The sequence below is a fragment of the Asterias rubens genome, chromosome 15 (assembly GCF_902459465.1).
Source record: "Asterias rubens chromosome 15, eAstRub1.3, whole genome shotgun sequence".
Classification (NCBI taxonomy): domain Eukaryota; kingdom Metazoa; phylum Echinodermata; class Asteroidea; order Forcipulatida; family Asteriidae; genus Asterias; species Asterias rubens.
The window spans coordinates 13,109,118-13,135,614 of record NC_047076.1 but is presented as its reverse complement, the minus strand read 5'-3'; the positions used below and the strand labels follow the sequence as shown (position 1 = coordinate 13,135,614).

General features: G+C 37.8%; 2 protein-coding genes across 4 annotated transcripts in view; one reads left to right on the top strand and one right to left on the bottom strand.

Annotated features, from left to right (window-relative positions):
- Positions 1-471: 471 nt before the first annotated feature.
- On the top strand, positions 472-4,834 carry LOC117300062 (endoribonuclease YbeY-like). The gene is made up of 4 exons (XM_033783735.1): positions 472-824; positions 1,419-1,547; positions 1,913-1,981; positions 2,438-4,834. The coding sequence occupies exons 1-4, from the start codon at positions 615-617 to the stop codon at positions 2,534-2,536; spliced, it is 507 nt and encodes a 168-aa protein (XP_033639626.1). The 5' UTR covers positions 472-614; the 3' UTR covers positions 2,537-4,834.
- A 2,578-nt stretch (positions 4,835-7,412) lies between these two features.
- LOC117299843 (kinesin heavy chain-like) overlaps positions 7,413-26,497 on the bottom strand; it is a 46,486-nt gene continuing 27,401 nt past the window's right edge. Inside the window, exons 8-26 of one of the 3 annotated variants that reach the window (XM_033783390.1) lie at positions 25,458-25,562; positions 24,388-24,536; positions 23,751-23,899; positions 23,132-23,292; positions 22,041-22,316; positions 21,381-21,530; positions 20,713-20,904; positions 20,351-20,468; positions 19,399-19,591; positions 18,264-18,365; positions 18,058-18,118; positions 17,247-17,429; positions 15,775-15,911; positions 15,166-15,245; positions 14,528-14,711; positions 12,730-12,954; positions 12,003-12,091; positions 11,415-11,504; positions 7,413-11,110 (exon numbers count right to left, since the gene is read on the bottom strand). In XM_033783390.1, coding sequence (XP_033639281.1) covers positions 11,088-11,110; positions 11,415-11,504; positions 12,003-12,091; positions 12,730-12,954; positions 14,528-14,711; positions 15,166-15,245; positions 15,775-15,911; positions 17,247-17,429; positions 18,058-18,118; positions 18,264-18,365; positions 19,399-19,591; positions 20,351-20,468; positions 20,713-20,904; positions 21,381-21,530; positions 22,041-22,316; positions 23,132-23,292; positions 23,751-23,899; positions 24,388-24,536; positions 25,458-25,562 — 2,667 coding nt within the window. In that variant the 3' untranslated portion in view covers positions 7,413-11,087. The remainder of the gene's footprint in view (positions 11,111-11,414; positions 11,505-12,002; positions 12,092-12,729; positions 12,955-14,527; positions 14,712-15,165; positions 15,246-15,774; positions 15,912-17,246; positions 17,430-18,057; positions 18,119-18,263; positions 18,366-19,398; positions 19,592-20,350; positions 20,469-20,712; positions 20,905-21,380; positions 21,531-22,040; positions 22,317-23,131; positions 23,293-23,750; positions 23,900-24,387; positions 24,537-25,457; positions 25,563-26,497) is intronic. The other 2 variants (XM_033783391.1, XM_033783392.1) reach the window with 2 other exon arrangements.

The window sequence follows — 26,497 nt, the reverse complement described above, 5'->3', positions numbered from 1 at the left end:
CACAGATGAAACAGATCCCATTGGAACTTTTCTGGTTCAAATTTGTTTAATAGTTATTTTCGAAAGAGTATGTTTGTTTGTATGAAATAAAAATCGTTTAATTTTAGTTTTATTGGAATGAAACGACTCTTTTTATTTTGGACAACTGTCAGGAAGAAACCACTTAAAATAGGGTGAATACATTTCTTTCAACCATTTTGTATTATTTACATTTTTATAAAAATGCAATGACACATCTAGAAATTGTATCTAAAATAAATATTATATAGTACAGGATATATATATTTTTTTAATGCCGATATTATAACAAGTTTTATTTATATTAATCCCCCTCTTTACCTGTTTATACGAATGAAACCGTCCATTTAAAGGCCAAAGTTTGTTTCTATTTTTAGATTCCGGAAACACATTTATGATAGTCTGTCTCCCCTTTGTGTTGAGTGATAACCAGACGAATCAGGATACCATACATTGAAAACAAGTATTTTTTACGGGTGGTATTGTCATGCAGTATTTGTAAACAACTATTTCGTCATCCTACTTCAGAAATACTGCGTTTAGACTGCCATTTTACACAACTTGATGCTACGAAAAGGAAACTATTATTCAGGACCATGACATTACTGCTACGAAACCTGCAAAAGACGGTTGTTTTCGACCTGCCAAAGTTGAAAACGGACATTAACTTGTTGAGGCGGATCTTCCGAACTGAACGGTATGACTTGGGAGTGATTTGCATGGAGGATGGGCAACTACGAGAAATGAACAAAATGTACAGAGGGAGAAACGAACCAACGGATGTACTGTCTTTTCCATCCCATGAAGTAGGATATATTCTTAAAATCTTAATCCTTGTTACTACAATTTGTTTATTTAATTTCAAAATATATGAACTATCTTATTCTTAATAAAATTATAACCCTCATCTTTGTCATTGTATTGCTTTTGTTTTAAGGGCCCAGCAATCTGGACTGTGATCTATTCATCCAAGTTTGTCATTATGCTATAGACCTAATAAAAGACAGTTTAATGTTTGTTTTGTATTCACTGTGTCAGAGCTGAAAGTAAAGCAAAGCAAAGTGAATTTAGAACACTTTGAACTCTTGATGAAATTATGTACATATTCTCCTTCTAGAATTTTAAGTTTTGTTCCACCTCATCACCAGACATCATAGTTCTAGTAGGATGTAACTGACTAGCTGCTTGTATACATGTTGCACGTGACAAAGTCCTAGTGCTAGTGTTGTATATCTTTAGTGTGGAATTACTCTACATATCATTGGGTTAATTTTTAACTACTCATACAATGGTTGGTCGTGTACGAGGTGTAAATAATGACTTTGACCTGAATCAGATAATAGAAACCAACAATCAATTGTAGAATTCTTGACTATGTATTTCTATTGTTTCTCTTTCAGAGTTTAGCCCCTGGCCGCTTACCTGACCCCTGGAGTGACCTCGCTGACCTTGGAGACATCTTCTTAGGGATGCCATATATTCAGAAACAATGTGAGCTGGATGGAACGGATGTCGACACAGTATTGCCTGTAAGTCTTGAAGTGTACGCGGTTGCACAAAACTTAAAGGGAAGGGATACATTTGGTAATCACTCTGAAAATTTATGGCAATAAAAAACTTACTTGATTAGACGTACAGCAGCTTTCAATAGTAAAATCATTCTGAGAAACTTTCGACTTCTAAGTGATGCGACTCTACCCTTAAGAATTCTTGGTACAAGTGAGGACAATTTTATTTTAAAATCTGTAAGGCATGTCATTCTATGGTTTGTAAGGCAGAGGTCGGTCTGAAGCAGTGGTTTGGAATAGCGTCTGTTTGTTTTCTCGTTTGGCTATTCAGAATATCTCAAATGAAGTCTCACTGTGTTGTCAAATTGATGTTTTTTTTTTTAAAGGTACTTGTGACGCATGGAATTTGTCATCTCATCGGCTACAAACACGAATCAGAAGAACAATTCAGACAGGTACAAATTAAGGGAGTCAAATTTTGAAGAGTTTGTCAAAAATGTCACCTCATCAAACAATGATAGGAACCTTGGGAGGACAGTAGTCACAATCGTAAAACATACAAGTTCTATGTGTTACATTTTTCTACGCATTTACCTTGGCCTTATTTCATAGAGCTGTTTAAGCACAAGTAGCTTTTATGCACAACCAAATTGTGCTTACCAGAATAAGGCGACCAGTCAAAAAAACATTTTAGATATACCATTATGTGACTGGTATCCTGCTCATTTTTTGCTTAGCTTAAGCAGCTCTTTGAAATTTGGGGGCTGGAGAGCCTGTTGCAACTAAGAGTAAAGCCCCCATCCTCCTAATAATTTGCAATTTTATTCTTATCCATCCTTTTCTCTGCAATTCAAATCAACACAAAAGACAATTGTTCTACATGTTTTAAAATGTTTTGAATTTCTTCCCAGATGCTGAAGAAGGAATCAGATATCTTGAAGGAGTACAACAAGATAACAAACAGTAACTTGAAGCCACTCACCAAGAATGTGGAAAGTCAGTATCATTGAGTCGCGACAAGATGCAAGAAGGAAACTTCTAACATTCCTCTAATATGCATAAACCGGCCATTAGAGCTTTATCACGTTGTGGCCATCTTGATTTTACTCCATTCCAACTCATTGTAACCAAACTGAGACTGGAGTTAACTCGTCCCAAGTCCTAAGATTAATCTTAAGTTAGAAAGAGTTATGTGAAATCGACGGCAACTCCATTACTACCAATCAAGTTAAAATTCTGAAAGCATTCACAGGGTTTCTTATTGGGACTATAAGACAGTGGCTGAAGAGAACCACTCCCACCCCTTCTGAAATAAATTCATTGATATGAAATATTATTTATCATGTTCTTGCTAATAATCAGCTAGCCTTCAGTTCTTATATTTAGATACTGATAGCTTTTTCATGAAACTCTTCACGTTGTAATTAAATAGCTAGATCACTTGTAATAACTTATAGTTGAGCAATACTAAGATTATTAATTGTACTTTGGAAAGTTGATTGTAAATATTTTTATACAAATACATTTGGTAAATTTCCAAGGGATTGTTTTTAAGTTGGAACTGTTTACTTCAAAATAAATGAGAATTGGTGCAAGAGAAATAAAACACAGTAAAATATAATCTAGCTTTTTTTGAATATTTTATTTCTTGTTTCAGTTTTAACATTTTGTATTTAATATTATTATCCGATCTAACAGTGGATTTTAATACACTGAGAAGTTGATGAATAATCAAGAGATTTTAATTAACAGGATTACACCATGAGTAAACCCCCCTGAAGGAAAAATGGAATCTTCCCAAAAAGGTTCTATAACTTAATTTAGAATACTGTTAAATAATTTGTCTGCCAAACCCTACAAATATTTAGGGTAAAATAATCTACAATCTATAATACAGGACTGAGGGTTCATTTATTTAACACAAATAAAAGTAAGTTTAATTATTACAACCCAAAACAATAAAAGAAATTAATGTAAAAGGACTTGTTTGTATTCCCAGCTGTTTCAAGCGTCACATTTCCAAATCCTTAATAGTTTTAAGAAATAATGCTAAAATAATAGGGATTGTTAAATGCCAATATCTTCAGAATAAGGATTTAGGTAACCCTTTGTAGTGACTACCTAAAGTTATTCCTTTGAACAGTGGTCTGACGTTTCTGTTATGCATCTATGGATAATAATTTGGTTTGCTGCAATAGCGTGTGTGTGTCTACCTGCTGGGTAGATAATGTTCTTGGAGAATTTCGTCTTGCTTTATATTCTACTACAGCGAAGTAGATTGTTCGGAATTTGGAAGACTTCTCTACTACCGCATACTCTCCCCAGAAGACTCCTGAATTCCCAAAAATCTACTCTGCGGTAACAGAATATAAAGCAAGAAGAGTTCTCAAAAGAACATTATCTACCTAGCAAAGAGCTACGCACATGGTGTTACTGGGGTCCTAACTTAGGACCATTCATAGGAGATATTCAAAACTTAAGGCTTGTCCTCTAAAGTTAGACAGGTAACTAGTCTCAACTCGAAATGAGATTAGTCTTAACTCTTCGTGAAATCCACTCCTGCAAACCAAATACATGTAGATTGATACCTCATCATGCAATGCATCTACCCTTACCCCACCCCCTGTTTCAAGGGTTTCTTAACTCAAACGTCCCTGGGCGAGGATAATATGTGGGAGGGTTTTTCTACTCATTTTTGAAATGTTAACCTTCTAACAACTACAATTGATATTCTAGAAATAATTTCAGCAGTGATTTCTGTCGTCATTAAATTGAACATCACTATTTTATTATAGTCTAACTAGAGTATTTGTTTAATATTAAATGCACACATATTACATGCTTCACTGAAACCACAAATATCCACAAGTATTTACTTTTTATATAATATTAATAATTAATATTTAACAACATTATCTTCTTAGTCATATTCAGCATAGTGATCAACACAAAGACCGACCGCAGTTTTACAATTCTAGCCGCCGAATCTTAATTTGTTAAGCTGTACAGACTTAAGATCGACCTAAGATGATTACTGTTCCAAACCTGATTTCCATGACAACACATTTTATTCCACACTAAAGCATTTTTTTTATACACCTAGACATTTGTCCAATTTTACAGCAAGTTCCTTAATAGAATATCTATAAGCCAAAACGCATGGACTTGAAGTATTTATTTAACATCAACACTAATAGAAGGAGTAACTATTGATACGGCAATATATCGATTGTTTCCCACATCTGGACTATCGCACAGCATGAATATTGAGTCGGCATATAGCTATGTACATTAACATTTTCCACAAGTTAAACTTGGCTTTACAACTTGACAACCGTTGAACCATCAAAAATCATTTATAAGTTCAATAAATTTGATAAATTATAATTTACAGTATTATCATATTTAAACACTGATTCTCAAAATCTGACTTCTTCCTACTTGCTATTTCTTTAACACTATTTACCAATTTTTACCAGCATTACAATAAACTTTTGCCGAACAGCGGCCATCTTGTTTTTGGTCCCTCATTGATATATACAGCCAACAGCTATAACTGATAAAAAGACTGGTGCCTTTGACAGTTAACACAGTGACCTATACTAAGTCGTCGAGGTGCCAGACAAAATGGCTGCAATGTTAAAGCATCCATTGATGTTTTAAAGCTTATTCTATTTTTTGTCTCAGCAAACATTTTATATCTCCACTACATTTTGTTTAAAGCTTTCTAGTGTAGGAAAAAACACCATCACACACACACCATTATAAGAAATGAAGATTTAAGTTTTTACAGCCATACAGTAACATTTTGAAGTACAAAAAATCAAAAAGGGATTGTCCAGGGATCGCAAACTAATTTATTTGAGTCGTGGGGTTCCGAGACGAGTCTAAGGTTCTGTGACAGACATTCACTCAAGTCTTTGAATGATTCCAATGTGCACACCACAATCACGAGGTACACATTTTTGTTGTCCATTTTATAACAACAGAAGACGATCAGAGCATACTGATCGAAACGTTGAGTTGAAACCAATGGTTCTGTTTTCAGAACCCCCTCATTGAGAGATATTCATTACATGGCGTTACTGCAAACTTGTCCATATTGTTTTCCCACCATGCAAAGCTTCAAATCCTACTTAGTTTGAAAACCACCGATGGAGCAGTTATCTGAATGTTATTATATATCAATTAACAATCGCTGTGTCAATGTTGACTAAAAAGTGATTGAGTTTGTTGAATACAAGATCAGCAAAGATGTACACAATATTCAGCTGTTGTTCAGTTGGTGTCTTTCTAACAAAAGGTGTACTCATGGTTGTGTATGGCATTGATTCATGATAGGTTTACAATGAAAACTGTTTAAATGCAGTGGACACTATTGGTAATAACTCAAAATAATTTTCAGCATAAAACCTCACTTGGTAACGAGTAACGGGGAGAGGTTGATAGTATAAAACATTGTGAGAAACAACTCCCTATGAAGTGACATAGTTTTTGAGAAAGACGAATTTGATTTCAAGACCTCAAGTTTTGAATTTGAGGTCTCGAAATCAAGCATCTGAAAGCACACAACTTTGTGTGACAAGCATGTTGTTTTCTTTCATAGTTATATCACAACTCCGACGACCAGGTTTATTTTATGCATATATTGAGATACACTGAGTGAGAAGACTGGTCTTTGACAATTACCAATAGTGTCCAGGGTCTTTAAGACATTTTATTGATGGAGTGGAGTGGAGCTGTAAGAAGTTCCTGGTGGAATTTGTTTCCTCAAAATAACATCATACTGGGATCTAATTTACATCTTTGTAAAACAATATTAGGCATTTTTACCTCTACTTGTGGTGTCAGAACCCTACAACAACCAAAGAAAGTCAGAGTAACTCAACACAGTTTCCCTTCCAGAAACCCTTGAGTTTACGCATCACCTCAAAAACATAACACCTTGGTACAAAATTTGAGAAGTTAGACAGTAGCATTATATGAAAAAGCACCAAAAAAGGGACACAATAAGAATTTTTTGGCATTGAAATAGAAATTGAGCGATTATACAGACATGGTTTCTAGAACTAGCTTGAGTTTTCAACTACTTTCATATTGAAAAAAAAATAATAAACAGGTGTGATTATATTTCTGGAGGAAGGTTTACAGAATAATTTGATGAAAAACCAGGACTTGCAACATCAACAAAATAAAATTGGGGGGAAAAATACATCTATATATAAAATTGCCTCTGAAGAAGGTCTGGTTTGGATCATAAGCTAAGGCCATCTACACTACTCATTATATAGAAAATTGTTTATTTTTAAGATTTTACTGATGAATGGGATGTTGAAAATTACTCGAATTTGGGGCAAATATTGAAAAAATGTATTATTTTTCTTCATCCTTGACATCTGCAGGGAAATAAATATTGCCTCACTAAAAAATCTACACGGGCGTGAAGGCGAAAAGTTTAAAACTCTACCCAACCTTTTTACCCATTAAAAATCAACATGATCTCATCGCAATACACAGATGGTCTTTAATTACAAAGCTATCATTCCATCACATTAGTGATTTATTGTTGGTTACTCTAACGAGATGAAAACAAGATTAAGCTGTCCACTTTACTGTACACTTCTTAATCTCTATGACCATCAGATTAAGAGATTAACACCAGATTAAAAGATAGAAAGAGTTCTATGGAAAATCACTGCACGTTTAGTTTCTACTGCGACCAAAGAAAGGGATGGGATATGTCTCATTTCCTGAAGACAGGAAAGTGAATAGTCGTTGTTTTGAACACAAAGTCTTTCATAATGCAGCAGGGGAACCAGTCTACTGATATTCAAATCTTTCAAATGGAGACATCAAGAATTTAGAAGCTATTTCAAAGAATTATTCAGAAAAGGATGAAATATCCTACAAGAGCCAAATCCAACCCCCCCCCCCCAACATCAAAACAAGCATTTGCTCTTACACAGTATTTCGACATGACTAAGCTCACAGAAAATAATTTCTAAGCCACAGACAACAACTTTGCAATGATTTCAAATGCAATGACACAATATTTCATAGGTCAAATGAAAGGTTGGAGGTCAACTAAAAGGTCGACTGGCTCAGGTAAGACATGCATCCAAAACTGGGGCCAAATTCTAAAATTTGATACAGATTACCAGCCACACACAGTGTGTAGATTTTGTACACAAGATAAGCTGGTAACCGATACAATATTTCAAACTGACCAGTACTTTGAATGGAATCGGCCGAGGAAAGCATTTCACCCAAGACCAGTTTCTTCAAGATACAGAGACGATAAAAGACTTCAGGATTCGAACATTTGAAATAAACGTAAAAACGTAAGACAATAGTTGAAAACTCAAGCAGGTTCTAGCACGACACACCTCACATGGTAAGGTATTTCACTTGAACACTGCAAAGGAGCTGGTGAACGAGAGGGGGACGAATTTGGGGTTGGACTCATTAGTTTAGGGGGGGGGTGGGGGTTGAGGTGAAAGGTTAGTGTTAGGGTTAAATGTCAGGGGGAGACATTTGGAATGCGAAGGAAACTAAAAAGGAATATCTGGGAGTAAGCAGACAGCAGAAAATTAACAACATCAAGACTTATTGAATGCAATACACAAACTGGAGCTGGGCTGGCAGGATTAGGGTAGCCTGGTCGAATGCAATACACAAACTGGAGCTGGGCTGGCAGGGTCAGGGTAGCCTGGTCCCCTGTCTGTGGTCTTATAGGCTCAATGAATTCATTGAACACAATAATTCCATTGGATAACCATGCAAGCTTTCTATATCTGTGTTATGATTGATCTGAGGTGATGTAGTGTCAGCTTGCACTTTCGATCGTCTGCATGCAGCAGGTGCATAATGTTTCAACATGCATTTAATATTGTTTTGTTCACTATGTGTACATGTATCCGTGATCTGACTGTGAATCTCCATATGAAAATGGATGCAAGGTCAAAGGTACATCTGGCAGGATCCTGCCAGGTGCTCAAGGCAGGTATCTGGTCTTACATCATGGCTCAATTTCATGGGTCTGCTTACCGCCGAATTCTGCGCTTACAATCACGATTCCCCGTAATACATGCAAGCACCTTATTTTTCTGCATTAGCCTTGAAAGCGTAGAATGCCTAGTAACAAGGAGTACGCATGCACAGAAGCCAAAATTCGCCCCTAACCCTTGAAATACGTTGCTGTAAGCACAGAATTCGCCGATTCTGTGCTTATCGTAAGCAGAGCCATGAAATTGGGCCCAGAGGTTCAGGCTAGGATCAGTGATGAGCTACATAAGTGAGGAACTTTTTGGCTCCAGAGGGCGCTATATTGTGTTAACATTCAAAAACACTATCTGGTCATCCAGAGTCTACTAAAGTTCGCTATATCTACAAAAACTGGAACTCCTTTAGGAAATGCCTGTGCGTTTTTTGACATGTGCGTATTTGACTGACCAATTAACTTTCCCAGTAAAAAGTCGCTGGACAATTTCTCGGAAAGTTAAAACATGTTGCCCTAATCTAAAAGACTTACAATTAAATATACTTTGTTTGTAATCACATTTATAATTTAAAACAGACAAAAAAGTTGTATTTATACAAATATTACTCCTCTCAAGTTTCTATCTTTTCGAAAAAGAAAACAAACTTTTAAAGAGAAATAAGGTAATTTTGAAATTATTTATAAATTAAACTAGTTTACTTTTTTATGATAGATGTAATTAATGATTTGAATCTACACATATCTGCTGCACACATAAAAACTCAATTACTTGAAATATTGAGGTGAATTTTCATTAAACCTGCTAAGCCACAATGCGTCACTAAGCTTTGCATTCGCAGGTTACAGGCTAAAGCTGTGCTTTTTTAGGACTGTCTGCCACTGGTCCCCAATAGAAACTGTTCAGCACATTTTATAAGAATGCTTTGCCACTAAATGGATTTGGACACAGTTCAAAGTATTACAGAGATGTCCAAACAATCGCAGAGTTTGCATTTAATTTTTTAAGTTTGTTTTCTTCCCTTGATTTAAGCATGGCAGTAACAATGGGATACTTTAAAACACTAGATGGCAGCACACTTACCAAGTAAGTTTAAATTGTTTACGTAGTTCTGAGCGTGCACACTTTACCGAGAACAATGGATTTACCTGGTAAGTCTGCTGCCACCAAGAGTCCCAAAAGTCTCCAATTATTTTGGAAATTGTATGTACTTGTTTGTATGTGGAAACAGATTTGAAAGCAGAAACAATTTAAGTGATGTTTGAAGCTTTGCTTGGTGTGGATGACACGTTAGCTATAAAATGTAAACCTGTAGGTAAACTCATGTGCAAAACCTCCTTTCGGAGAAGTGTTGAGAAGAACTGGTGTTGTCTTGACATTTCGAACAGTATACTCTGCTCGTCGTTAAGAGAAACAATTTCTTGAGAGATGAAAATGAAGTATACAGCTCTTGACAATTTCATTTAGCTTTAACTACGACCGATGCATCAATCTTTGTATCAAAAGAATTATTTTTCCAAACTCCACATTTTATATCCCGTCATGATATTGCGAATCCTAACAAATTGTTGAATAGAAAACAAAATATTGTGAACAAGCGGTCAACTTAATGTTTGTTGTGCAGAAACTTTCAAATGTTACTTGTGTCATTTTTGTTGCCCGAAATATTTGAACATTATCAGATACAATGCATACCTTTGTTTATAAGCTACATGTATTCACTTTCTAGTAGACAGTTTTACGTACAAAGAACACTTTTGGACAAAACTGTTATTTTTTTTTTTTACAAAAAACTTATTCCAATACATTTTGTTAGGTAATAATTTAGCGTTGAGTTACACACCAAACAAGACTTCATTATTAACACATGCAGGGAGTTTTGTTGTTATATTTTTAGAGATGTTTTCAGACATCCAAATTGTGTTATTATTATTTATTTTTTTAATCCTACAGGAAGCTTCTATTTATCTTTTAATCTACTTGCCAAAATGTCACTAAGATTAGGCTCAGATTACTTACAAATTTCCCATATTTTATACAATTTCATTGAAATAATGTGAATTGCCATTACACCAAGTTAATGTATCTTACTTATAGAACCAGTTGTACATTTTGCCGTCAGTAAATCTCTTATTTTTGTAGTCGTTAAAACTCATCTAGATTGTGTTTTTTTCTACGCCTGTCTTAACTACCAAGGTTAAGCCAGCGGCCATTTTGAAATAAGCAGTATGGCAAGATTCAGTCTGGTGACAATGATGTCATGTATAGATTCATTGAAATCCAGGATGTGCAGTCTTGGAAAGTGACCAATGTTGTCTTGACTTGAGCAAGGTTGGCTTGAATTGAAAAGTCTGGCGCTGTGATGTACATGTATGAATAAAACTGTACCACCCACAGTCAGGAAGCCAGACCAAATTCATTAAAAGCCTAATATAGTGCACCTTAACTTTACTACATTAGCAGTGAGTTTCAAATTTCATTAACACTAGGTTTTTGTCTATATTTTTTTCCTTACTTTTTTTGTTATCTTTCTTTGTGATTTGTTTGCTGAAATCTACAATCATTAGCTTGCTGGTTCACCGGTGGCTGTAAATAAAAACAGGAAAAAGAGGTTTTAATTTCCAGTCGCAAAGGATTGTTTTTTTCTAATAAATACAGCTTAAATACAAACCTAAAGTATCAACATCAAAATATATAAAAAAGACTCGCAATTAGTAATTCAGCATTCTCCTGAAGAAAGAGTAGTGCAATTTGAAAGTGTTAGGCTTGATATTGTATACAGAGCCGCCATAATGGATTTGGTCAAGACTGGTGCCTTTTCATTATGGCTATTCCTGCATTGGTTTATTTGAATGAGCAGTCTGGGCACCAGATTAATATTACAACCTACCAGTCATGGGCGTCTTGCTTGTGTTATTAGTAGATGTCTTTTGTCGTCCCCTTGCCTTCATTGCTGCAATGTCAGCTGAATCAAGTTTAGCTGAAAAGAAAAAGACACAGAGCTTAAGGATCTATCCAAATTGACTGCTGCGACTTAGGCTGAAAACAAGAGCAACTGAGCAAAAATAATAATAATAAGGCCACATAAAAAAAAAACTGATGATCGTCCCTAGCCGACCGTTCAAACCCCCGCACCCCATTTTATTTATTTTTTTCCCCCATTTCTGGATATCTCTTTATACTTTTACTGCCAAGATATTTCTTTATTTTTGTTTTCATATTTGGCATGTCAACAAAACTATTAAAAAAAATAAAATAAAAAAAAACCTCCGCCCCCCAAAAAATGACGGTCTATGTGGCCTAATAGTGGATTCAGTAGTTTCCTGCAAGGTATTCCGATTTGGCTTACAAGGTGCTGTGGTGCAATATGCTCTCGATCAAGAGAGTTGTGAACACAACTTTGGCTGCAGATTTAGCGAATGTAATTTGTGTCATTTTCACCAATGAATGTCAAAGGTGCCTAGCCTGGTTGTCATACCTCCAGGAAGCTTGGGTAGCCTCTTGGCCTTTCTTTCCATGTTCTCCACATCATTCTGGTTGGAGTTCAGGTTATTATAGCTGCTTGATCTGTATAGGAAACAAACATAAACCAAACTTCATAAATAAAGGATAGCTCAGTTGGTAGAGTGCTGCAGCCGATTTCACGAAACGCTATCTCGAGTTAGGACAAGTAACTCGTCCTTACTTAGGATGGGTTCAATGCGTCCTAACGTCTATGGATAAGGAACTTTTAAAACTCGTCCTAAGTCCTAGGATTAGTCCTAAGTTAGAAGGAGTTTGGTGAAATCGACGGCTGGTCAATTAATCATGGTAATCTGTAGGTCATTGGTTCAAGTCCCAATCAAATCTTCTTTGTTCAACTCCAAATTAAAATAAGAAGTTGTGAAAGTAAAACCATTATTATAAAGAGTGTCACAAAATGTCACAGAAAAAAACCCATATACAAATCCGTTGTCACCCCTTTTTTAAAGACATTGTTTCAGGTTTTAAAAGTAACTGATGGGAAGAATGAAGAATCCAAATTTTAATGTGATTATCAATTCAGGTTTCAAAAATAAAAGTACAGAGCGTTAGAGTTAAAAACAAAATTGATTTTGCAGCATAATATTTCATGCATTTAACGGAAACAACAAAAGAATTTGCATAGCAGGGTTTAAAAACAAAAAAATGATAAAAACAAAAACAGAACCAAAAAAAATACCAACGTTGATAAGGGATCTGATTGCGCCCCCGTAGCCCCCTCTGATGCATCATGGGACACATTGGGTGATGATGCATGCTGGGATTGTCGTTGGTGGTGGGAGGAGTTGGGGTTGTCTTGTTTGGAGTTTGAATGCGAGCGGGCACGATGCTGAGAGTGATGTTTCCTTCGGACGGGTTTGTCACTGGCCGACGGCGACGGGGTACCAGCGGGAAAGTTGAACACATTGCTGTATAAATACGGTTAGATACAACGTTTGACAATACATGCATCATGCAAACACAAATATATGAGACAATGGCGGCCATCTTGGTCATGTCCCAAGAGGTCAATGTGAGTGATACCATCATAGACTATATAAGTCAGTGTCTCACTACAGACCTTTCTTTTGCAACAACGCAGCCAGAGTTTTTGCCAACCCAAATTTATAAAAACTATGGAAAGTGCAAATCAAGAAAAGATTGCTATTTTTTAAAACAATGTAACCAAGTTTGTTGATTTTGTTAAAAACAAAACAACTAATTATTAGAAGTATTTTATTTAATTGAAAGCTTGCAGACCATGCCAACCAAGGCGGTTTGTTTATCAACAAAAGAAAGGTCTATAGGAAAATCTTCTTTTTTAATGTCTGTTGGCTTTGAGGTAATAGTCTCCCCAAATCTAGCCTGGGCCCAATTTCATGAAGCTGTTAAGCAGAAAATACTGCTTAGCAAATTTCTATGCTAAGCAAAAAATGGGTGGGATACCAGTCTTAACAATGCAATCTTCATGGACTTTTCTCTGGTAACCAGTTTCTGCTGAACAGTATTTGTCTGTGCTTAGCAAGTTTTTGTGCTTACAGGCTTTATGAAATTGGTCCGAGATGTATTGGTCTAGAAATAGCCAAACATAGCGGGAGGCAGGCTACAATCCCTGCCATATCTCAATGGGTCCTAGCCCATGTTCAATACTGGCTCTCATTGCACTGTCTGCACTACAGCTGGGGTTAACAACATTGAGCGAGGTAACAGGAGAGGGGCTGTTTAATGTCACATAACCATAGAGTTAACTATAAGACCAAGAGGGCTTACTGGCCTATATACGCGCCCCAGCATGCGCGCAGGCGACCATTTTCTAAGTTGAACAAACAGGCATTGCTTAGCGTGTGTTTTTGTGCGGCCATTTTGTAAGTTGACAAAACAGCATCTCGTCAGTGTTCAATAAAAAAAAACTGAACGTGTATATCATGTTCAACGCGCGTACAGAATGGCGCGCTTGTCATCTAACGGTCCCGTCGCATTTGTGCAAGCAGCATCACCAGTGCGCCCTCTAGTTCTTATGTATAACTCTATGCACATAACCCAATTATTTTGACCGGGATTGCAGCTTCATGCATTATATTCAACTTCATGTTGAAATCCAAGATGGCCGCTACCCACACAACATCAACATATCAACATTTTAAACAATGAACTGAACCAAAACTTCCAACAGCATTTTTAATTCAAAAGCAATACTAACTTCCACAACCTTCCTTTGCAAAACAGACACTAAAGCCAGGTTCATACTTCCTGCAAATGGTGAATTTTTACATCACAAATTCGCAACAAATAGCTTGAATCAGTTAGATGTGCTCAACTCCTGCAAAACATTCCTGTGACATCCAAATTTATATCTCATTTGCATCCGCAGGAAGTATAAACCAGGCTTAATACTTTAAGGAGCAAGACAAGTACTTAACGACAACCTCAGAACTTCAACATTTGTACACACCCCAACCTTGCACCTCCCAAAGAGCGAAAAATCAGTGAAAAGAAACTTACGATTTGTCCAAATTAGCTTGGCCGAACTGTTGATTGTGATTGACGTTACCGTCTGGACTCTGCTGGGGGCTCGACCTGATTGGCCCCTGCCCTCCGCCCCCACGGAGCCCGATGACCTGTCCTCCACCTCTAATGCCCATGTTGCCCGGAGAGAGGGGCGGGTGACCTGCCCGGATGGCCTTGGCTGAAGTAAGAAATCACATTTTTATTTTTATTTAAAATTAATGGTAATAAAAACTGGTTAAAAGTTAGATCGAATAGAAGTACAGCAGCTTCCAACCATAAATCATTTCAAATTGAAGAAATGTAACTATGCAAAAATATTGGAATCTGAAAGATTTTACTGACAGATTGTGTTCTTTTAAGAATTTGTCTTGCTGCTACCCAGAGAGATTTCTCTACTACAGCGAATCATATTTTATGAATTTGGGAGACTTCTTAGTTCTGAAACGAACTATTCTGCGTTTTAACTACTACCTAGGCGGAGAAAAGGAAATCAGCAGGGACTACTACTTTCTCTTAGGAGATAAAGGAACTTCTGGTTATTTACTTCACAACCGTGGAGTGAGTTTTTCATTGATCTAATTTTTTTTCAGCTTCTCCAAGTCATCGTCAGGAAAACTTTATTTATTACAAACCTATCTGTGGGGAGTTGCCTCTTCTTGCACTGTTCCTCTGACGGACTGCTTCCTTGATCCTGTCCACTTCTTGCTGGTACCTAGACTCACACAATAAGAAAAACAATGGTTAGTCTAAAAAGTACCAGTTCACAAAACTGTTCAGCAGAAAAATATTCTGCTAGCGAAATTCTATGCAAAGCAAAAAATTACCAAGGTAATATTCGCAGCACTGGCAACTGTTTGGTGTGTTCTTGCTGGTAAGCTGCTTTTGCTTACAAAAATGTTTTTGTGCTAAGCAAAGGTTTATGCTTAAAGACTTTATGAAATTGGAAAAGGTATCAGGTGCCGATTTCACAGAGCAATAAATTCATGGCAAGACGAATTGTCAGAATTACCATAATGATTTGTATTCTAACATCACACTTTACTCAGCGACTACAATTGATTTGCAGTTAAGATCAATCTTAGCTCTTTGTGAACTTGACCCCTGGTTTGAAAGTTTGGAAAAGTAAATTTTGTGGTCAAAATGTTTCTGCACAATATGAAGTATTTATTCAGCCTTCAACAAGTTTCATTCAAGGACAGTGAATATGAATAAATAATTTGACACCAATTAGTTGAGATTACCTCTTGCGATCACGCATAGCGCCCTCTTTTGTTTCTTTCAGGGCAGCCTCGAGTGACTTGACTCTCTCTGAGGTTGCACGTAGACGTTTCTCAAGCTTCGGCAGCTCACAGCGTAGGTCGGCGTTATCACGGACGAGCTGGTAACGACAAAAGAATAATAGTGAGCATAGATGGTTGAAAATAAAGAGAATAAATGCCAGATTAATTTGTTGCCTGTGTGTTTATACATTTTATATATATTCTTTTGTTTAATATAGAAATGATTTTAATGACTATTTTTGTAAACTGTACATTTCGACTTTTAGCCGCTGTATTGCAGTGTTTTGATAAATAAACCATGCAACCATTATATATCATGTTTAATAAAAAATGAAAAACAAAACTTGAAGCCAATTACATGTTTGTTTGTTAACTCTTTCAGTGCCAAGGTCATAACAAGTATGATTTATTTTATAAATTCCGAAAGTGCCATTATTGTACATGTGTATGTCCATCTTTAGTATGAACTCAATCGTACATGTACTACCAATAATATACATGCTATCACAAGAGGGCATTATCACTCAAGAAACAGCATTATCTTTGTGATGTACATGTACCAAGGCAAATTAAAGCCAGCAAGATTCATTGTAAAGGACATTTTGTTTGGTGAGAACGACATTTACGGTCTCTAATACCGAATTATCGAAAAGCATACACATACATGTAGGTGAGCATTTTAAATTCAAAACACAAAACAAAAGTTGGCACAAGAAGAGTTCAGTGATAGTTTTTTAATGCCCCTTATTTTTGACCGCGCGAGGGCGCTATAAATAGTATTTTGATCACTTCCGGGGGTACACGCGATTCGCCCTGCACAAATTAATAGGCGTTCTGTCACTTTTGTTGCGCCGTAGTTTCAATTTGCTTTAGAGGTGGATTATAACGGCTCCTTTAAAAGTCTTATTGTCTGTGATGGATTAGATGTCTGTGGTTATAATGTGTTCCAATCTTTAAAAACTGTTTTGGGTATGAATGAATATACCCCCGGAAGTGATTGAGAGCGCCCTCACGTGGTCAAAAATATGGCCCATTGAGTTGGACCCTACATACACGATCTCTAGACATCTATCAGCAATACGCTCCATGTTCCTCGAACTCGCCTGGCCAGTTACGGGGACAGGGCTTACTCCAACATAGCACCTAGACTCTGGAACTCACTTCCGGAATACATCAGACAAATACACAACATCACTCTCTTCCAGCAGAAACTCAAAACACACTTGTTCTTGCTTGCTTTCCAACATCTTGAGAAAACTTGACCGGCGCCTTTGAATGTTTCTCTTTTTCAGTAAAGTGCGCCTTATAAATGCTGTAGTTTATTATTATTAATATTATTATTATTATTATTATTATTATTATTATTATTATTATTATTATTATATTCTTGCCATAGAGGGCTCCCTACAAGATGGCTGCCCCCGGTGACTCACCTGCTTGTGTACTTTAGTCAGCTGTTCCAGATTATTCTCCAGGAAGGAGATCTTCTGTTTCTGTGCCTGGCTGCCTCCTGCGTCGTCGTCCCGATCGCTGCCTTCGAGGGCTTTCTTGACTCGGTTCTGCAGATCCTGCACAAAGAGTTTACGCAGGTTGTGCAGCGTCTGAAGCTCCTTGGCCTGATGGGAAAGGTCAAAGGTCATAGATTAGATTGCCGTCAGGGGTGCGTTTTCGCAGCTGTAACCAAAACTGTTTCAGACATTGGCAAGTGATTAACCAATGGCCAAATCAACTGAAACAATTATTGGTTACAGCCGCGAAAAGAATCGTCTGAACAATTACTCCAATTTAAAGGCAGTGGACACTGTTGGTAACAACTCAAAATAATTATTATCATAAAACCGTACTTGGTTACTAGTAATGGGGAGAGGTTGATAGTATAAAACATTGTGAGAAACGGCTCCCTCTGAAGTGACATAGTTTTCCAGAAAGAAGTAATTTTCCGCAAATTTGATTTCCAGACCTCAGATTTAGAATTTGAGGTCTCAAAATCAATCTTCTGAAAGCACACAACTTCGTGTAACAAGGTGTTTTTTTTTTCTTTCATTATCATCTCGCAACTGCAACAACCAATTGAGCTTAAGTTTTCACAGGTTTGTTTTTTTATACATACGTTGAGACACATGAAGTGAGAAGACTGGACTTTGACAATTACCAATAGTGCCCTGTGTCTTTCAGTGCTACAACTACCTTCCTTGTTTCTTATCTAACTTAAAGCAACTTGTGTCAATAATATAATATACTTACCACTGTTTCTTCCAGACCCTTCAAGTCTTGCTTAGCTTGTTCCCTTCGGTCAGCTTGTTGACTGAAAGTAAAAAAAATTAATAATACATCAGATCTAAATATAACTTAACCACAAGAACATGAAATCGATGCTCTAAACCACTTGGCCATGACATCGTACAACAGACATCACAGAGGTACAATATTTGTCCTATACATGTACACACCTGAGTTCATTGAGTTTACGGGATTTTTCTGTTTCTTCTTGCTTCAGTTTCTCGTAATCCAGGTGAAGTTTCTCCTGCTGTAGAGTCAGATTCTGATTCAAGCTAAAAATGAAAGAAAACACAATTTTTTGTTAGCCTTTTACTTGTAACCTTAAGATTCTGTATATATAGAAAGGTTTGCGGTAACACCATTTAATTACATCATGTAATTACACCATCTATTTCCCGCCTTTGTGCATCACCAATCCACCTCCACAGTACTTAAGCAGCATGCAGCATCAGATTCCAGCTTTCTCCAGAAGACGATCAGAGCATACTGATCGAAAACGTCGAGTTGAAACCAACGGTTCTTTTCAGAACCACCCCAACTAATTAGAGATGGTCACTACATGGTGTTACCGCAAACCTTTCTATATCCTATTTCCACCATGCAAAGTTTCATATCCTACCTTAAGATTCTGGTTGACCTTAAGGTTCTGAGCAATCGAATTGAAACCAAAGAATTGATTTAAAACAAGACCGATCTTCATGTAGATAGATTCAGATATATTAAGAAAGCAAACACAATTGTTCTGTTTTTTCTTAACTTGCTTAGTATTTTTAACCTCTGTGAAGCGCCCCCAGAACTTTAATAATAATAAAAAAGAAGAACACTTATAGTGCGCCGGTATCCACCACAAGTGATGCTCATGGCGCAAGGAAGACACACAAAACTAGTGAAAAGCAGCTGTAAAAAAGTTGGTTTTGAGGGCCTCTTTGAACTTATGAATGGAAGACATGTTACGAATATTAAAGGCAGATTATTCCAAAATACACGTAAAGGACCAGCATGAGAAAAAAGCCCTGTCACCCAAATTGTTGTGGGTTTGGGGGAAAACCAGTAACGAAGAAGTTGATGATCTAATATTAATTTTGGTTTTTACCCATGTGTGTTAGCACTGTATACTCAGTACTTTCCCCGAGTCCTGTGATAAAATATCACAGGCATGTTACTCGGGTGGGGTTTCGAACCCACGACTCTTGCAATTCTAGAGCAGTGGATGATCTAAGACATTTAGAAAGATTGGAACGAGTAATTAATTGACAGATCCATGTAAAGAATAAAAAAACAAGCAGAACTTGAAAATGGACTTACTCTTTGAGTTCCTCAATCTGGTGTTCCTTCTCTGAGATTTCCGTTCTGAGACTAGTCAGGAGTTGGTGGTGAGCTTCCCGATGCTTCTCCATCTGAGCTTCCATCTTAGCCTTCAGTTCCTTGGCCGATTCCTCACTCTCCCTAGCCTTGTCTTCCAGAGCCTTCCCTTCCAACGTTTTCTTTTGGGCGGCTGCTAGGAAAACCAAACAAAAGCACAGTTGAACAACTCCTCTGAATAATAATAATAATATTACTAGGTTCTTAAAACACAGAGCTTTATCCCACCCCTGAGTTAATAAAGCGCTCAGAGTTATTACCTGCAAGGTATGTGGAGCTACGTGTTGAAGTATGAGACCTATTCCTTTATAGCAACGTGTAATGGTTTACAAGGTGCTGTGGTGCAATATGCAGCCAATTAAACCAGGAACACCGCGACGAACCCCTTCTCTTTTCAATAAGTACACAGGTTCTTTTTATGAGTGGTACACAACACCCAGGATCAACGGTTTTACGTCCCATCCCAAGGAGAAAGCAATGGTTAAGTGTCTTACCTTCAGACACAAGTGTCAAGACCAAGTTTGTACCCACAGTCTGCTGATCAGAAACACCAGGGCCCAATTTCATACAGCTGCTAAGCATAAAAATTTGCTTAGCATGAAATTTCTTCCTTGATGAAAGATGGATTACCGACCAAATTTCCATTTATTGTATATTGCTTGTTACTGGTATTCAGCTGTTTGCTTATTCTGAAAATCACGTGGAAATTTGGTTGGTAATCTTGTTTTTTTATATGAAGGAAGAAATTTCATGCAAAGCAAATTTGTGTGCGAAGCAGCTCTATGAAATTGGGCCCTGAGCTCCAGTCCAGTGCTGTCAACCGCTAAGCCATGACATACCACAAAAAGACAGTTTGCTCTTCTTCGGAAATCAATATGTCTGGTTTCAGCCTCACCTTGTGAATTGACTTGCTCCAGCTGCTCATTCAGAATGTCCAGTTTGTCCTCCAGACTCTGTTTCTTAAACTCTACTTCACGGAGATTCTCACTCACTGTTTTAATTTTAGCTTCATGCTGTTTAAAAAATAAAATAAACATTTCCAATCATTCTATGTTTCAATTAATCAAGAACAATTTTACACAGTTTATAAATAGTTTTTAAAGAATTAAAAAAAAAGATTAAGAAACTTTAGTCAAAACTTTAAAAATATTTTCAAATGAGTTGACAATTGTTTTCACAAAAAAAGCTTCTTGGCGTTAGTTACTCCCAATGACCCCTGACCTACCTCCCTTGACCCCCGACCTGACTCCTCCTTACCTGCGAGATAAGCATCCTGCAAGAATCTAGTTCCTTCTCTTCTTCCTCCAGCTTCTTGGCGCTAGTGGATGACGTCATCTCTAAGACCTTACAGCGTTGATGGAGCGTCTTGACTTCAGTCTTCATCTTACTAACGTACAGACGAGCCATGGTGAACTCCTCGTCTACCTTGTCAATATTCTCAACATTCAGCTGAAGATGGGACGAACAAAGAAAGCCTTATAAGAAGTTGGAGTTTCTGGTTAAGATTTAGCAATGGTGAATGTCGTCGGCTTAGTACTATGAGGTCATTGATTTTAATTTGATAGCCATAGTTATGTTTAAACAAAAATTGTAATAAATTTGAAGAACTAAATCAAATACATTCATATCAGGTACATTTCCTTAACCCATCCTTGACCCATCCCCTTCCCGCCATATCTCCTTTCCAACCCCATACCTTCATATCAGCTACATTTCCTCCCAGCGCACACCACCAAACTCCCCAAGATCCTTATCCAATCCTTATCACATCCTTATCCCATCTCCTCCCCACCCTATCTCCGTTCCACCCTCCCATACCTTCATATCAGCTATATTTCCTCCCAGCGCACCACCAATCTCCCCTAGATCCTTAACCCATCTTAAACCCCTCCCCTCCCCGCCCCATCTCATTTCCATCCCCATACCTTCATGTCAGCTACATTTCCTCCGAGCACACCACCAATCTCCCCTAGATCCTTCAGCAAGCTTGTCATCATCTCAGTAGTCCTATGTCGTTGATGTTGCTCAACTTCTTGAACTTTCTCCAACTGTGCCGTGATGATATTCAGGGAATTCTGAATAAAGAAGGCACACAAATACTTCAGTTACACTACACAGATTTTATGTTGTGTTGTCGTTTAGCTTTCAAGAAAGACTTTGCTAGAATCGAAATGTCAGGTCATAACAAACAAACAAAATATATAATGAGGAGGGTAGATGGCCTTAGCTTTCAATCCAAACCGGACCTTCTTCAGAGGTTTAAACAAGTACAAACAAATACATCCATTTATAGAAAAAAAGAGGAGAAGGGGATGTAGGGAAGGATCCAGAAAAAAAACAGTAAATTCTTTTACATCTGAAAGTGAGTACGAGTTCTTTCGTAAATTGATATTACCAAGTGAGAGTTCTCACAAGTTTTTCACCGACTTCCTCCGTCCATGACTCATTAACGCAAAAACCTCACCCGATTATACACCCAACGTGCAAAGTTTCAAATCTTAATAACTGAAATCTGGTATCTACTTTTACATCTGAAAATGAGTACGATTTCTTTTTAAAATTGATGTTACTCAGTGAGTACTCACCAGTTTTTCACCGACTTCCTCCGTCAACGACTCATTAGAGCGGGCCTTATCCTCGAGTTCCTTAGACTTCTCATCGTAGTTGACAGCCATCTCCTCCAACGCTTGCAAGACTTCCTTAGCCTCTTCCTTAGCAGCCATGTTCTCCGTATCAAGACGAGTCATCTGAGTTTGAAGATACTCACACTCCCTCCGGATTGAGGAAAGAAGCTCTTCTTGGTCCAGCATCTGCTCCTTGAGTTTCTCGGTCAGACGGGATTGGCTGTCGATCTCGCTGTCCTGATGTTCAGAGAAAAAATGGGTGAAACATTAATACATTGCATGTCAAAATATGAACTATTATAATGTCATCATTTAAGGGTTCTTTGTTGAATTCATATTGTTGATAGATGTTTTTCTTTCATACATTGCTGACCTGTCTTTGTTAGTTCTTGTCCATTGTTTGTTTGTCTGTCTAGATTACTACTTTCATTGTAAGCAGTTTGTACAGCGAACCTTCTGGATTACACCTGTCCTTTCATTTGTTCTACCTGGAGTGAAGCTGTTAAGCAGAAAATTCTGCTAAGCATTTTTTTGGCTAGACAAGGGGGTAGCAGTCGCAGCAACGATAATCTTATGGTATTATGGCTGATACCCTATGTTTGCTAAGCAAAAGTTTTTCCTGCTAAGCAAGTTTTTGTAATAATAATAATAATAATAATATTGAGTTTTTATATAGCGCTTTTTCACTCCCTACGGGTGTCTCAAAGCGCTTCAGGATATTACCCCTGTTCACTGGGCCTTAATTCACTCCTTAAACCATCTCAGCTCCCTGGGGAGTATACAGCCTCGTGCAACAAATGCGCTACTCGGCTAAATCAAACACAAGAACCGTCTCTGCCCTCACAGGTACCCATTTACCCCTGGGTGGAGAGAAGCAATGATAGTTAAGTGTCTGGCTCAGGGACACAAATGTAGCCCCATGCCCTGTGAATGTCTCCCATGGTTTCTCCAACACCCAATTTCAAACAAGGTAAGTTAGCGGCAAAAAAAACTTGTCCTGGACAGTACTTATCTGCTGGTTAACCTAGACTAATATTGACAAGGGACCTTACCTTTTCATCGAGTTGTTCAAACAGCTTAGCTCTCTCCTCCTCCCATTTAAGACGTTCTTCTTCAGAGACAGATACAGTCACTGTTTGTACCGTGGGTGGCATCAATTCCTTCAAGATGTTCTGGTTCTTGTTGCCTTGCTCATTCTCTGGTACAGACTCTCCTGAAAATTAACAACCAGAAATGCCTTGTAAACATTTTGGACGAAAGAGCATTCTGCTCTACAGGCCAGGCTCAAAGTGGATGATACCCATGCCTAAATCCTTGACATCCTTTTTTCCTTGACTTTGCTAAGCGCCTCGCAATAGGCAACTAGAATTATGGCATTCTACAATTTAATGCTTGATGGTCGATTGATTGATTGATTGATTTATGATTTGATTGATTGATTTTATTAGTGCCGTGTCACTTGAGAAATTAGGAAGTAGGAATGTGGTAACAATAAACAGCTTTGTGAACAGCCCTGATAATTCGCACAGGCAACGGAGGTAATCGTCCCAGGTCATTGCCTTGCTTATAGAAGTGCCCTTTTACCTTGGTGTCCTCTTTCAAATACAGAGCATCAAGCCTGCAACATATTTCAGTAATTTTCTAGGTATATTCTAAGGAAATTTATCCTACCACCGCGCCATCTGCGTAGCTCGGCTTCTGTCGCTTGTAGCTGAGTCCGTAATTTAGTCACTTTCTCTTTTTCCTTCTCGTATCGGTTACGCCATTCCTCGGCCGTCAACTCGATGTTCACAGTCACCGTGTTCTTCACCGTCTTGGCTCTGAAGTACAGAAAAAAAAGATCCCAGCGATGTTATGACATCCGAGTTAGGATGAGTTACTCAAAATAACTTAAATTTACTTGTCCTAACTTCTGACTCTGGATAAATATTCTCAGCGAGAAAAGAAGATGATGAAAAATTTAAGTTTTAGATGTGGGAGGAAAACCCCACAGAATTATTCAAGGGGGAAACCCATGCAGTCAAGTAGAGGCTCAATCAAAACCAACACCACATAGTGACCCCAGTGGGATTCGAACCACTGTCCCAGAGGTGGAAGTTGAGCTTTCCATAGATGCCCAAACAGTACTACTGTATCATGTCCGCCATAGAATTTGACTGCGTATCTCTACATGTGAAAAGAATGTAGGTCAAAGGTGCATGTACACGCAGGCTGGAGGCATGCACAACACCAACCTGACCGTCTAAGGATTAGCCTAAGTTTTTCAATCACTCCTAGGACCAGTGAAATCGACCCCCGGGTTCTTTACCTCTGTCCGAACATGAGCGTTGATTTGGTCTCTGAATCGTTGAATGAGGATGGAGAGCAGCAGATGACGATGGTTGTACGAGAGTTCCCTCCCAGAGATTCCTGCAGGATTCTCGTCATTTTACTGTCTCGATACGGGATGTGAGTTTTCTGGAAAAATATAAAATGAAAAGTCAAAAAGTAAAGTACAGAAAATGAAGGTTGTCTTGGGCCTGTAAGCATTAAAGTTCGATAAACACAGAAAAGTATTGCTTACCAGAAATAGGTCACCAGCCAAAATTACATTGTGATTACACTGTTGTGACTGGTGCCCAACAACTCAGTTTTTGCTCAGCGAAAAAACAATTTTAAGCAGTATTTTCTGCTCAGCAGCTTTATGAAATAGGGCTTGATGTAGGCTCAAAGCAGGGCCCAGTTTCATAGCGCTGCTTAGCGGCCGATTTTGTGCTTACTGTCCAATTTCTATTTCATAGCGCTGCTAACCGTAAGCACATGAAAAGGCATGCTAACCTTCTGGTGCTTACCGCACGAAAATAAATGACGTCACAATGCAAATCCATAGTAAACACGCACTATGGCCGCCAAATTTTTCTGCTAACCTGTGAAATACACTTGCACCTTAGCAAATTTGCTTACCATTAAGCAGCGCTATGAAATTTGGCCAAGATCTCTGGCGTAATTCACAAGCCTCGACGTCAGGTGTGCACACTACCTTTAATATAGCCTGAACATCTGACGTTACACTAGGAGGCTCATGAATAACACCAGAGACCGGCCTCCAGCCGGCGTGTACATGTACCTTTGATCTACATTCTTTTCACATAAAGATACGCAGTCAAATTCTATGGCGGACATGATAGTACTACTTGGGCATCTATGGAAAGCTCATGTCACTGTGCACGTACCCAATGATTTCATTGTATCCAATGGAATAATTGGATCTGAGTGGTAGGTACCTGTCTTTATCCTTGTCCAGTCTACCTTTAATATAGAGACATTGAGCCACGAGAGGGCAGCAGACAGCTAAATAAACAAAGAAGCAAGGTTTGAAGGAAGTGGTTAAGGACTCACCCTTCCGTCTGCTAAGGAAGAGATGACGTTCCCAAGGGCCGATAGAGACTTATTGATATTCTTCGCTTCATCCAGGACGGTTCCCTCCGCTCCTGTCTTGCTGACCTACAAAAGTAGAATTATACATCAGACACATTTTTACATCCAAGGTAAAGTTCCTCCAGACAGACATTCACTAAGTTGTATTTTGGTCGTTAAACTGGGTGAATATTTTGTATTAATTATATGTTAGCAGAAATGTTGTGTTTGGTCACAACATCTGTTAACACCATTGAGTGTTCGTTCTGTTAACATTCGGCCGTCCTAGCCAACCTGCCTGGTTTATTTATCAACTATGAAAAGGTCTACAAATTTATGATATATTTGTGGGATTTCCTCCCAAGATAGTTGAACTCTCAAACTACAATTTTTGTTTTATTGAAAATAAAATAAATTGGGATTTTAAATTACTTGAGAATTGAAATGAGTACAGTATTTATCAACTGAGCGTATTTCCCTGGTGTTCCGATCATGTAAATGTACACTATGTACAACAGTGTGTATTAGAAACACTGCTCCTTGGATAAACAGAAATTTACATAAAAGGCGCCCTCATACTTCAAGGAACACGTTGCCCAGGATCGGTCGAGATGGTCTTTGAAAAGTGTTTGAAACCGTTTGTTATGAAATGCATATGGTTAGAAAGATATTTTAAAAGTAGAATATAATGATCCAAACAAGTATCACTCGAAATTGCGTGGTTTTCCTTTTACCTCGTCGACTAACACCAACGGCCATTAGTGGGAGTCAAATTTTTGACTCCAATAAATGGCCGACCGTGTTAGTTCGTAAAGTAAAAGGAAACCATGCAATTTCAAGGCAAATTTGTGCGGATCATTGTATTCTACTTTTAAAACATCTTTCTACCCATATGCATTTCATAACGCGGTTTCAAACGCTATTAAAAGACCAACTCGACCGATCCAAGGCAACGTGTTCCTTTAATGTTATACCGTTTGTTATGAAAAACATATGGTTAGAAAGATATTTTAAAAGTAGAA

Bases quoted from the DNA above. Each gene is read 5' to 3' on its own strand.
- LOC117300062 (XM_033783735.1), top strand. From the start codon at position 615: ATGACATTACTGCTACGAAACCTGCAAAAGACGGTTGTTTTCGACCTG. The intron at 825-1,418 runs GTAGGATATATT...TTTCTCTTTCAG, and splicing joins TGTCTTTTCCATCCCATGAA to AGTTTAGCCCCTGGCCGCTT. The intron at 1,548-1,912 runs GTAAGTCTTGAA...TTTTTTTTAAAG, and splicing joins ATGTCGACACAGTATTGCCT to GTACTTGTGACGCATGGAAT.